The sequence below is a fragment of the Trypanosoma rangeli genome, assembly GCF_003719475.1.
Source record: "Trypanosoma rangeli strain AM80 chromosome Unknown Tra_15.4_contig_00465, whole genome shotgun sequence".
Taxonomy (NCBI): Eukaryota; Euglenozoa; class Kinetoplastea; order Trypanosomatida; family Trypanosomatidae; genus Trypanosoma; species Trypanosoma rangeli.
In genome coordinates, this window is record NW_021706213.1 from 1 (window position 1) to 11,423 (window position 11,423).

General features: G+C 50.5%; 5 protein-coding genes across 5 annotated transcripts, besides 9 other annotated features; all 5 read left to right on the plus strand.

The window, feature by feature from the left end:
* The first annotated feature begins 574 nt into the window (after positions 1-574).
* Positions 575-631: a microsatellite.
* A 92-nt stretch (positions 632-723) lies between these two features.
* On the plus strand, positions 724-1,119 carry TraAM80_08802 (cytochrome b5-like; the record flags this gene model as incomplete). Its single annotated transcript, XM_029385528.1, has 1 exon — positions 724-1,119. One exon carries the CDS (start codon positions 724-726, stop codon positions 1,117-1,119), a length of 396 nt encoding a protein of 131 aa, XP_029234597.1.
* Positions 1,120-1,338: 219 nt separating this feature from the next.
* Positions 1,339-1,365: a sequence feature (A-rich).
* Positions 1,366-2,179: 814 nt separating this feature from the next.
* Positions 2,180-2,201: a microsatellite.
* Positions 2,202-2,222: a microsatellite.
* A 47-nt stretch (positions 2,223-2,269) lies between these two features.
* TraAM80_08803 (putative 3-methylcrotonoyl-CoA carboxylase beta subunit) lies at positions 2,270-4,132 on the plus strand (the record flags this gene model as incomplete). Its single annotated transcript, XM_029385529.1, has 1 exon — positions 2,270-4,132. One exon carries the CDS (start codon positions 2,270-2,272, stop codon positions 4,130-4,132), a length of 1,863 nt encoding a protein of 620 aa, XP_029234598.1.
* A 555-nt stretch (positions 4,133-4,687) lies between these two features.
* On the plus strand, positions 4,688-6,034 carry TraAM80_08804 (putative nucleic acid binding protein; the record flags this gene model as incomplete). The annotated part of the gene is made up of 1 exon (XM_029385530.1): positions 4,688-6,034. The coding sequence occupies one exon, from the start codon at positions 4,688-4,690 to the stop codon at positions 6,032-6,034; it is 1,347 nt and encodes a 448-aa protein (XP_029234599.1).
* Positions 6,035-6,213: 179 nt separating this feature from the next.
* Positions 6,214-6,294: a microsatellite.
* Positions 6,295-6,319: 25 nt separating this feature from the next.
* TraAM80_08805 (uncharacterized protein) lies at positions 6,320-7,411 on the plus strand (the record flags this gene model as incomplete). Its single annotated transcript, XM_029385531.1, has 1 exon — positions 6,320-7,411. One exon carries the CDS (start codon positions 6,320-6,322, stop codon positions 7,409-7,411), a length of 1,092 nt encoding a protein of 363 aa, XP_029234600.1.
* A 949-nt stretch (positions 7,412-8,360) lies between these two features.
* Positions 8,361-8,393: a microsatellite.
* Positions 8,394-8,567: 174 nt separating this feature from the next.
* Positions 8,568-8,602: a microsatellite.
* Positions 8,603-8,951: 349 nt separating this feature from the next.
* Positions 8,952-10,589, plus strand: TraAM80_08806 (uncharacterized protein; the record flags this gene model as incomplete). The annotated part of the gene is made up of 1 exon (XM_029385532.1): positions 8,952-10,589. The coding sequence occupies one exon, from the start codon at positions 8,952-8,954 to the stop codon at positions 10,587-10,589; it is 1,638 nt and encodes a 545-aa protein (XP_029234601.1).
* Positions 10,590-11,047: 458 nt separating this feature from the next.
* Positions 11,048-11,073: a microsatellite.
* A 134-nt stretch (positions 11,074-11,207) lies between these two features.
* Positions 11,208-11,262: a microsatellite.
* Positions 11,263-11,423: the final 161 nt, after the last annotated feature.

The following is an 11,423-nucleotide window of genomic DNA, read 5'->3' on the forward strand; positions in this document are numbered from 1 at the left end:
GGGGGGGATGTCGAGTGTATTGAATCACACTGTGATCCCGCACCGCCGTCCTTTGCTTTTCGTGGGGTGGGTTGAGCAGGGCCTCCTTCCACCGCATGTATTGTAAAATAAAAGGAACATATTTAATAAGTGCAGAAGAAGGTGCATGATTTCACTGTTAATGAAAGCTGAAAGGAATCAACAACTATAAAATGAAATATGAGGTTAGCAAGGACACACTCTTAAACAGAATTTCACTGGCTACATTCCATTGTTGATAATAAGATGGAATAATTCATTCATTCCTGCCTTGTTTATGCAAAAAAAAATCAAAGACGCTGATATACATGGATGTAGTGTGGTTAAGTTCTTTTTTTTCTTTTGTTATTAATGAGATTTTGTTTTTTGAAAGGGATTTGGTGGAATGAGGGAACAATGATTACTTTTTGAAGTTGAATGATCTGAAACGAGGACAAATTTTTTTGCAAGGGGAATCGTTATGTGGGGAGACGTGTTTGAGGTGCGTGGGAAGTTACGTATTGGCTACTTAAGAGAGTAGACTAAGCGAAGTTGGATATGTGCTTTGACTTTCTCGTGTTTATTTTTTGTCTTGTTTTGTTTTTGTTTTTGTTTTGGCTGTTTTTTGTTCTGTGCATGGGCGTGTTCTGGGACGCAAGAAGTGTGCATTCGTAGTCTTTTTTCAGAACATATTTGTGGCTTCCCACAGTGGCAGACACCCACACAATGCCAATGGCAGATGTGCCGAAGTATACATGGGAGGAGATCCGCAAACACAACAAAGATACGGATTGCTGGGTCGTGCTGTACGACCGTGTGTTGGATGTTACGAAGTTTTTGTCTGAGCACCCTGGTGGGCTTGACCCCATCAATGACCTCGGGGGGTTCGATATCACCAGCTCGTTTGAAAGCATCGGGCACTCGTCGAAGGCGCTCTCACTCTCAAAGGAATTTATTGTCGGCGACCTGCATCCGGACTCCAAGCCACCTGTTGTGAAGCGGAAACCGCTACGGGATGAGGTGCCACTGGGGAATTACAAGGCAGGGGGAGATATGGTCCCCTTGTCCTATGTTGTGGCAGCCTTTGTGGCATTGCTGCTTTTCCTTTGGTACATGCTGTAGGTGTAGCGGGGGGAGCCGCTCAGGCGCGCTGAAGTCCCCGCTTTCTCTCCGTTTTTCCCGCTACAGGAAGAGAGAGAGGGGGGGGGGGGGGTGACAAGCCAGCGAATACACCGACTACAAGAGTAACACGATGGGAAAGGAAATGATACTAGGTAGGAATAAGAGGAAATACTAGCAATGAGAAGAAAGGCTTTCATGGATTGTTGCAAGCACACACACAAAATAAGAAAATAAAAGAAAAAAAAATGGGGAGAAACGTGGTTTGGGGGGTTTCGTGTTTTAAAAGGGGGAGTGGACAGAAAGCGGGACATGTCTCGTTTTTTTCTTTCTGCCGTCATTGGTCATGACCTTAAAAAAAAAAATATTTAAATTATTATTTTTTGTTGGCCGTCCCACCACCATTGCCGTGCGTTTTACAACGTACCACGTTCGCCGCATTGCGGTCTTGAGTGGTAGACATCAGGGCGGTGAGGCGGCAGATGATAACGGCATACTGCAAAAAGGGGAACACCTCTTTTGGCAGTTGTACATCTGCACACTGCAACGGTGTTCAATGGAAGCGAGGCAGGGGGCTGGGCATGCAGTTGTTATTGCTGGTACCTGATGGTAGTGGAAATGTTGAAGGGGTGAAAAGGCCTTCTTGGGTGCACTTACACGGGGTTTTAAAACTTGCAACAAGTGAACAAAGAAAAATTATTTGCTGGTAGGCTGCTAGTTTCTTCAATGAAAGGCTGCAGCAAGGGTTCGCAGTGGAGGTAGTGAGACTGGAGGATGATGAGGAGTTGTGTTAGCTTTCTCAGTAAAGTGTGGATGGGGAAAGAGGGGTTGTTCTTGTGAATGGCATAGATGGCTTCTCGCCATTGCGTCTTACATGTGTTTTTCTTCATATTCCCAGAACTTTTTATCTTTTTTTTTGTCGTCTAAGTTGGGAGGCTAGTGTTTTTCACTGGGCTCAGCGAAACCTCTCGCTTGTGTTGATTTGTAGGAGAGGGGGGAACAAGGGAGCGGGAACTCCACAACTTTGTCAAGCTTAATAGATAGGCCAAAGCGAACAGACCAGCTCTCTCTCTCTCTCTCTGTCTGTGCGTGTGTGTGTGTGTGTGGAATAAGTAGATTCTTTCGCACTTACAAACCCTTCTGGTCGAGAAAAATGCTGCGTCTTTTTGTGGGGTTTGGGTGCCATGTGCCACGTCGCAAATTTGCCGCGATGGGTTGGGTTTCCCTCGCAGGTTTTCCCCGTTGCTGCAGTGGGTTGCCTGCATCGACGCAGGCAAACTCAGGCAAGGGAGACGACATAAACTCCAACATCAATAAGGAGGGTGTGAAGGACGGGCAGGGACGCGATTTATCGGAACTCTACGCTTCGCATCCTTCACAGTACGAGTCGGCTTCAGCCGCCATGCGACCAAATGCGCTCCGTTACCCTGCCGACACAACGAGCGCGGAATTTCAAGAAAATCTGAAACGCATGGAGGGACTGACAGCGGAGCTGCGCCGTCGAGTACAGGTGGTTGTTAAAGGGGACTCCGCACAAGATCGCCGAGCGCGCGAGCGACACGTCAGCCGCGGAAAGCTGCTGCCTAGAGAGCGCATCGAAAAGCTCATTGATCCAATGACGCCCTTTCTGGAACTCTCCCAGCTTGCTGGACAGGATTTGTACCCTGGTGAGGCCTGCCACTCAGGTGGCATTCTTGCTGGCATTGGTGTTGTGCATGGCGTTCGTGTGATGATTGTGGCCAACGATGCCACTGTGAAGGGTGGGACCTATTATCCGATTACTGTGAAAAAACATTTACGGGCACAAAAGATTGCCTGGGAAAATCATCTACCGTGCATTTACCTGGTGGATAGCGGTGGTGCCAATCTGGGTCGACAAGATGAAGTGTTTCCGGACGAGCAACATTTTGGTCGTATTTTCTTTAATCAGGCCAATATGTCATCTGAAGGCATTCCACAGATTGCCGTGGTTATGGGAAGCTGCACTGCGGGTGGTGCCTACGTACCGGCAATGTCGGACGAGAGTGTCATTGTGAAGGGCAATGGAACTATATTTCTTGGCGGTCCACCGCTTGTTTTTGCTGCCACAGGAGAGAATGTGACTCCGGAGGAACTAGGCGGGGCTGCCGTGCACTGCCGAACAAGTGGCGTGACGGATTATCTTGCAACGGATGACCTTCATGCATTGTACCTAACGCGACGTATTGTAAGAAATCTAAACCGCGAAAACGTTATCAAAGATGTGGAACGTAGGTCCTTTAGGGCTCCTTTGTACGACCCAAAAGAGATTGGAGGCTTTATACCTGACATGTCTGCAAGCGTTGTGAAGAGTTTCGACATACGTGCTGTGATTGCGCGTCTCGTTGACGGAAGCGAGTTTGACGAATTCAAGGCTCAGTACGGCGAGACCTTGGTGTGCGGGTTTGCCCGGTTTGAGGGAATGCAGGTGGGCATTATTGCCAACAATGGTATTCTGTATTCTGAATCGGCCCTTAAAGGGGCCCACTTCGTTGAGTTGTGCTCGCAACGCAATGTTCCCTTGTTGTTCCTGCAGAACATCACGGGATTCATGGTCGGGAAGGCATATGAAAGGGGTGGCATTGCAAAGGATGGTGCGAAGCTCGTGACGGCGGTATCAACAACGAAGGTTCCCAAGATTACTATTATCATCGGAGGGAGTTATGGTGCAGGAAATTATGGAATGTGTGGTCGTGCCTTTGGCCCCCGGTTTTTGTTCATGTGGCCCAATGCAAGGATCAGCGTTATGGGCGGGAATCAGGCCGCGACCGTACTTGCGCTTACAAACTCCAAATTGAAGCCCGATGCGGTAGAAGATTTTAAGGCGGAGGTGAAGGCAAAATACGAGAAGGAGGGGTCCTGCTACTACAGCACAGCACGTTTGTGGGATGATGGCGTGATAGCTCCAGAGGACACCCGTGTGGTGGTGGTGCAGGCGCTGCGCGCAGTTCACATGGCGCCGCAGCAGGAAACGCGGTTTGGCTTATTTCGTATGTAAGCTCCCGTGTTTCCGTGCTCTTTGGTTCAGCCGAGCATGTGCACAAGGGGCGAGGTGACGCGAATGGGATGACCAGCGGGGCGTAGGAAGGAAGTGAACGAGAGGCGGGAGGGTGGAGATAAGGGAGGGCCATAAATCACAAAGTGCGGGATGGATCGCCGGATTCCCTCAACATGCGCCCCCACGTGGAGCAAACGATGAAGTGGCGGGCGTGTAGAGCAAAAGCTTTTATTTTCATTTTGAGTTTTTACCCCTCCCTTTCGCCCTCTTTTGTTTTCCGTTTATTATTATTATTTATTTTGAAGTTTGAAAACCCCGCCTCCCCCCTCTCTTTTCTTCGCTCTTGAGCGGATACGTGACACGGTGTGGGATCATACGCGGATTCACACACCTGACAAACCCGCAAATGCAAGGCGATGCAAACAAACGCACAAAGACGGCAACATGAAATTTGAGTCTGCTCCGAAGACTGTATCTTTCTTGTCTCCTTTCTGCTTGGTCACTGTCTCTTATTAAGAGAAGGAATACACACAGCGAAGGGTTAGGGTCTGTTGCATGCGGGCAGGTCGGTATGACGTAGGCCCCACGCCTCCTGCCGGGGGGGATGATTTAGTCACGTGCTCCATTCACTCTAGCCGACGGCTAGCGAAGTTTTGTCTTTGCCGTCCAGTGTACAACGCCGACCGTGTCTTGGTCGGTTATACCTACGAGTGCAAAGAGGGAATGCAGTGTGCGGCCTCGGTGTCTAGGAATTCGTTTGTCCAGCGACACCAGATTAAGGACCCTATTGAAGGCCACGACGGCGCCCTTCCAACACCATTGGTGACATCGATGGCACCAGCACTGGCGACAGCTGCGGACATTGCGACGGCACCCGAAAAAGAGGCCGCACCACAGCAGCCAAGGGCGGGGGCTGCGCGTGACCCCAACCGTTACTACGACCTCACCAACCAGCGGGATTCGGGTGCGACAGGGGTGAAAAAGGTCTGCTGGAACTGTGGCATGGAGGGACACGAAAAACCCGAGTGCCGTAATTCATTGTGCAAAACGTGCCACACCCTACGAGGCTATCACCACCTCTGTCAAGAGCCACGTCCTTCACCTTTCCTGATCGTGTCTCCTGCTCTTCTTTTATCGGAGGACATGTCTTCTGTGCGATGTGTATCGTGTTCTTCACTGGGTCATTTTGATTGCTCCCCGTGCCGCGAACCAAGACTTTCCTCGTGTTGTTTCTGTGGGGAGCGGGGACACAACGCCTATGACTGCCGTCGGCGGAAGGAACAGGTGCCGGACCGTTGGGTAACTCGAACAAAGGAAGCGGAGTACGGCATGCGTTTTGGGGAGAATGGTGGCGTTTTTCCTTTGGCGCCCTCAGTTTCCACCACCTTTGCCACCGCGAATACCCCACCGAGCCATACTCAGGGCTATGCATGGAGGGGGCGAGGTACGCCTTCTCGTGGTGGTGCCTGGAACGCTGACATGAAGGCAAATGAATTTTACGCCAAGGGGGGCAACACCGGTGGGAACTGCGCAAGGAATGCTCACCCCTACAATGATAGAAAGGCATACGCCGGATACAACGAGAGCAGTTACAACGCCGCTCGCACGGGGGCGGATTATTATTCGCAGTACGGAAAGAAACGCTCTCGTAGCGACGATGAGGCCTCTCGTCGAAATCATCATTATCATAATAATAACCGGACACCCAAGCACTACCGTGACGCTGATTGGGAGCATGAAGGCAACCAAAGGATGGGCAGGAACTACACCTACGGCGGAGGTGGAGATGCGAGGCAGCATGCGCACCAGCTATACCATAACAACGATCGCTATCCGCAGCGAAGACGGCGTAGGAATCGTGGTGGAGGCGACAGTGATGACGACTGCGACAATTTGTTTTAAAAAAGAAGACCCAGGCTGGCGTCTTTGCAGGTGTCACTTCATAACCAATGTTACCAATGAACATCCAAAGATAACAAGGACTGAAATCGATGAGCACGGGGAATACCGTGTCACTGGCGTGCACATTACGCCATTCCCCCTTTTTTTTTCTCGTTTTGGAACGGCATTGAGACTGCGACCTTTTCTTCTTTTGTTAGTTTCCTTATTTAGCATTTTTCCTCCTCTGTGTGTTTTTTTTTTGCTTTTTGTCTTTTTGTTTTACTGGGTTTTCAGAAGAACCATAACATGAGCGAGCCAAAAGCATTTGTTGCAGCGGAATTACTGGAGAAATACTTTGGTGCTCCGTACCTCTTTGACCAGACCAACGCCTTCTTCCGCGAGAAGGTGTCGCCGAAGAACCCCGATGGCCTTGAAGCTCCGCCAACCATCACGTGCGCCAGCTTTTTGCGTTTTGTGAACTGTGCCGTTGATGAAAAAACCATTGACTCCTTGTGTGAGGCGGCGGCGGCAAGCTCAATTGTAGAATCTCTGAAGGGAGAAAACGGTGAGAGGTGTCTGCGTCGGCGTAGTTTTCTAGACCCCAACGACGATCCTGCTCTTCGAAGTATTGTGGTTTGGCCTCTGCACCGCGCCTCAAAACCGGAGGAGGTGGAAGACTTTTTTCGACCGTATGGAACCGTTGAGTATGCTAGGGTCATGCTGCGGCCCCACGGTGACACACAGCCCCACGCCAGCTTTGTGGTATGCTTTGCCACCGTGGATGAGGCTACCGCGTGCGCCGCGGCGAACATCTCCTTTGGCGAGGCACCCTCAGCGTTAGCGCAACACTTTTTGCCGCCCCGCCTGCATGTGGCTCTTGTGGAGGACTATCGCGCCAAAACCGAGGAAAAGGCCCGGCTGCAGGAGGAGATGCAATTGAAGAAAAATGTTGTGAGGGCGCAGAAGGCGTTAGCAGAGCTGAACGAGCAGGGCATCAGGCGCTTTCTGCGCAGGGGTGTGACGTTGAAGGTGGAGGGCATAGCGCCTGGAACGCCGTGGCAGACAATAAAGATGAAGCTGGGAAATTTGAGCCTCACAAATCCTGTGCTGCGGAGGGGCATTACCCTCTTGAAGGTGGAGGGTCCTGACGAGACCGCGCCGTCGAGGCCGTGGCGAGCCTTTGTTATCTGTCGTGATGAGAAGGTTGCAAAGGAGATGCTAACAAGCTTCAACCTGACAGACGGGGAGTTTGGGAGGCAGCTGCGGGAGGTGTGCCCGGTGCTGTTGCCGCTAACGGATGCGGAGGATGAGTACGCGCGACGGAACTTCCCGGAATGGTGCAGGCCCCGTATTGAGGCAAAGCGAGCCGATAACCTGAAGCGTCAGCGCCAGTCATAGCCTTTTTTTAAAAATTCCTCCTCCTATTTGTGTTTACTTGGACAGTGAACTAGGCAGAAACCAAAGGAAGAAGCCGGAACAAAGAGAGAGAAAGAGACGAGATGGCGAAGAAAAAGGAGGGAAAAGTGGATTAAAATAAATAAGACGGAGTGAAAGGAAAACAGAAGATCATTAATGATCTGTTTTGCCTCCTTTTCCTCTTTGGCGGGAGTAGGTAGGGCGGCACGGCGTCAGGAATAAAAACCCAGGGCTGCTTCTGCTCATTTGCTTTCTCATACTGGCCTTTGTTTTTGTTTTGTCATTCTTGTGGCACTGAAGGGGACGACGATGGGGGGCGACCTCTACAGTTATGGCACGTACTTTCTCTTTTCATCCTCCCCTACATGCCGAGTTGTATAAAATATGACTTAGGCCGCCCCCACCGCTTGATAGCACCATCAGAATACGGAGTGTTGGAACCACAGTGAGGGATGCCCGCCCCAAGAAGGACCAGCTGTGGAGAAGTTGGTTGTTTCACAACGGCAATTACGTCGTCGCAGTGAAGGCTCTGGTGGCATTCTTCTGCCCAGTGAAGCATCGTGTGAGCACGAGCCTCAACCCCGCGAGTACGTCGGCTGTGAACTGCACTACACCTCCGCCATCTCCTTGCGCTGGTCCTACCGAAACACCTTCTTCATGTCCGGCAGCGATGTGGTTTGTATTCCTTCTTGTTGGTTTGTGTATCCGTGTGTCTATGGGGAGTGGCTTCTTTGCGAGCCTGCTCACAGGTTTGCGTTCACCGTCAGAGATTGTGATGGGAGAGAGTAGCGCAGCATGTCTGGGTGTGTTGTGTAGTGACTCTGTAATGTCCTTCACTCATTCCCGGTTATTCTTGTCGTGGTTGTTGCTGTTCTCCCAGTGTGTGTGTGTGCGTATGAATCGGGGCCACCGACAGGGTTTCTGCGTACGCTTATTTTTTTTTTTCTTTCTTTTTTTTTCTTTTCCACGGCGTGTTGTTTGCCTGTCACCCAGAATAAATTTTGCCAACTCAATACACAACACCAACGCTAAGGTAAGAAACCGGGCGAATCAAACGAACACAAATCAAAAAGTAAAAAAAAAATCATTAAACGTGATAAAAACACACAAGTGACAAAAAAAAAGGGCGAGACGAAGACACCAACATCACGATCATCATCATCAGCAGCAGCAGGTGCCAGCAACCAAGCCAGAGCATCAGGTCCCGCTGTGGTAACAGCTGCCCCGGCACGGGGGAGTAGGATCAAGTACACATACAACACACAGGCAGCAGAGGGTTTAAAAAAGAAGAAGTATATAAAAAAAGAGCGGAAGAAGCAATAGGGAAACGAAAACCAAATAAAGAATTAATACAAAGCCATTTCCCCTGTGTGTGTGCAGCTTGGAGCGTGACACGTTATACTATTGTTTAGCATTTTCTCTTAGCCGAGCCTGGCGTTAACTCACTTTACGCGATACCTACGGGCGCCCGCGTATAGTGTAAAGCAACAACTGACATCATTAAGCAGCGGAATAAGAAGAGATGCTTTCTGAGCTGCGTTTTCAAGATCTGGGCGATTCACTTCCGCAGACATACAATGGGGAGGTGACGTCGGTGCTGACCACCGATAGCCCATTTGCGGAAGCCGTTTCGACCTCTGCGATCAAACAAAATGATGTCTGGAGCGGCAACATGTTCTCTCTTCCCGACCTGGGCACCGACCTGCAAAGCGAACTCAATTTGCACAACCTCGACAAAAGCAACACTAACAACAACAACGGCGATTTTCAAGCTGCTCCCTCCCATACCTCAATCTTGATGCAAATGACGTCCAAAGATGAGCAACTGACAAGCCTAACAACGGACTCTAAAACAACCATTGCACCCACACCAAGCATGCATCATTTCTCTACTGCCTCCGCTGCCGCGCTGTCGAACATGTCCTCCGCAAAAAATAGCACCCCAACCCCTCCCGTGGCGTGTCCCATGGTATATACTCCACAGACCACTCAACTCAGCATATCCTCGCTTATGTCTGTCGGGAACACGACGATGCCGCCTAATGGCAACACAAATACTAACTGTGTGGCATACCAGCAGGCGTCTTCAGTTGCAGCAGTGCCAAATAATCTTCCCGCCTTTTTTACAGCTGCTCAAAACGGCGGTAATGTCATGATGTTTGCGCCAGGTAGCTCACCGCAAACTTTGTGCATTCCCACCACAGGACCCGCCATGATCCCTTACTACGTGTTTGCACCACCGCAGCATGGATTTGACGTGAACGCGACAATGACGTGCTCTTCGTTGCCTACAGCGCCTCAACAAATGACACCAGTAATGTGCGGCGCATGGCCTCCAAATGCAAATTCCGTGGTAGGGACTAGAACGCCAACCCCGGTCAACATGCCTTCGAATACACCTGGTATGCCGTCGCCATTTGAAGCAACAATCAACGCTGCTGCTCCTCACTCTATTCCGCTTGGCTTTGCGGCGGCAGAGGGAAACCAGCGCTCTCCAAGTATCTCTTCACTTGTTCAGACTGGCGGTGAAGGCTCCGGTGCCTCAAAGGCTTCTTTAAGGGGCAACCCGCCAAGTTACGATTCAATTCGACTTCAGCTGGCAAAGCGTCGCCAGCCACCGGGACGGCAGCGCTCTGGCACAAACGTTCATGGAAGCCTTCAAGGGATTTGTGCTTACTACTCTTACAATCTTTCTGCAGCACTCAAGCAATACGAGCAACCTGATTCCCATGTCGCAAAGACTGTAGAGCAGGTTCTGCCCGTGTTTATTCAAATGTTTCCTTGTGAATTGAGGGATCGCACCATTATTGTCCTAAATCGCGTGGTTGAGGCAACATGTGGTCCTGACATTGCCACTGTAGTGGCTATTGAGCCGCGCTCCGAGACGTCGTTTATCACGCTTATTCGCACAAATAATGTTTGGCAGCTGATCCACAAACTGCGTTGTCGTGTGCTGATGGACCGTCATGGTTTTTGGTACGCCGAGAACATGGAACAGTACTTGCGGCTCAAGGAATATTGCGAGAGTGTGAGACGGCTGCCGCAGCAGATGCGCCACTTCCAGACTGACGGGTTGCCGTGCATGCCGCTGGTGGTGGAGCTCTCGCGAAGTGTGAACGCGGCGTCCGTGACGTCTCCCCCTGCCCCTGCCGCCGTTTGACGAGGTGGCGCCGATTGCCACGATGGAACGACACGCACGTACTGGCGCTGCGATGGGGAGCAATGAGGACGAGGCCTCGCTACGTGGGGCCAACAGCGAGATTCTCAACGCAGCCAGTGATGCGCTCTCGAATGGGGTGAGGCAGGGCGTGCATGAATTGCCGCTGAGTGAGGCTGCACGGATGGAGACGCAGCTTTCGCTTAACCTGGCACAATAGACGCTGAAGCACGGAAGACGCAGAATAACGATGGGTGAAGCAAGTGAATGGGGGAGTGAGGATGCACGCGGGCGTGCGACAGAGGTGCGATTGAGTACCGTAGATAAATGATGGGCCTAAAAACATGAGTGCGACAATAAAGCAACAACGATAACATGAGCAGCAAAAGCGCATGAATTTACCTCATTGAGTGGGGGGTTTCCCGAGAAAAAACACGAAAATAAAATTGACTGAGCGAGATAAAAAAAAAAAGAACACAAAAAAAAACCGTCCCCTCAGTGCTGCTGCGTGCTTGTTGTCATACATGTTGCTCCAAGCCGAACGTTGTGTGTGTTTTTTTTTTTCATTTCCTCTTCTTCCTTCCTTTTTTTTTTCGATGCACGTTTTCGCATGCCTGTCCTTTTGTTTATCTCTCGCTTTTTGTTTTTTGACTTGCCTGTTTTTGTTTGTTTGTTTCTCTCATGGACTTTTGGTATTCCTCCTTGCCGTGACTCTCCCACCATTAGCCCCTCTAAGAGACCCAGAGGAAAACGATTTTTTTGTTTTTGGCCTTCTCCCTCCCCCTTTTTTGGTTTTACAAGACGTCGGTGCGATTTTAAATGGACATGTGCGTCTTC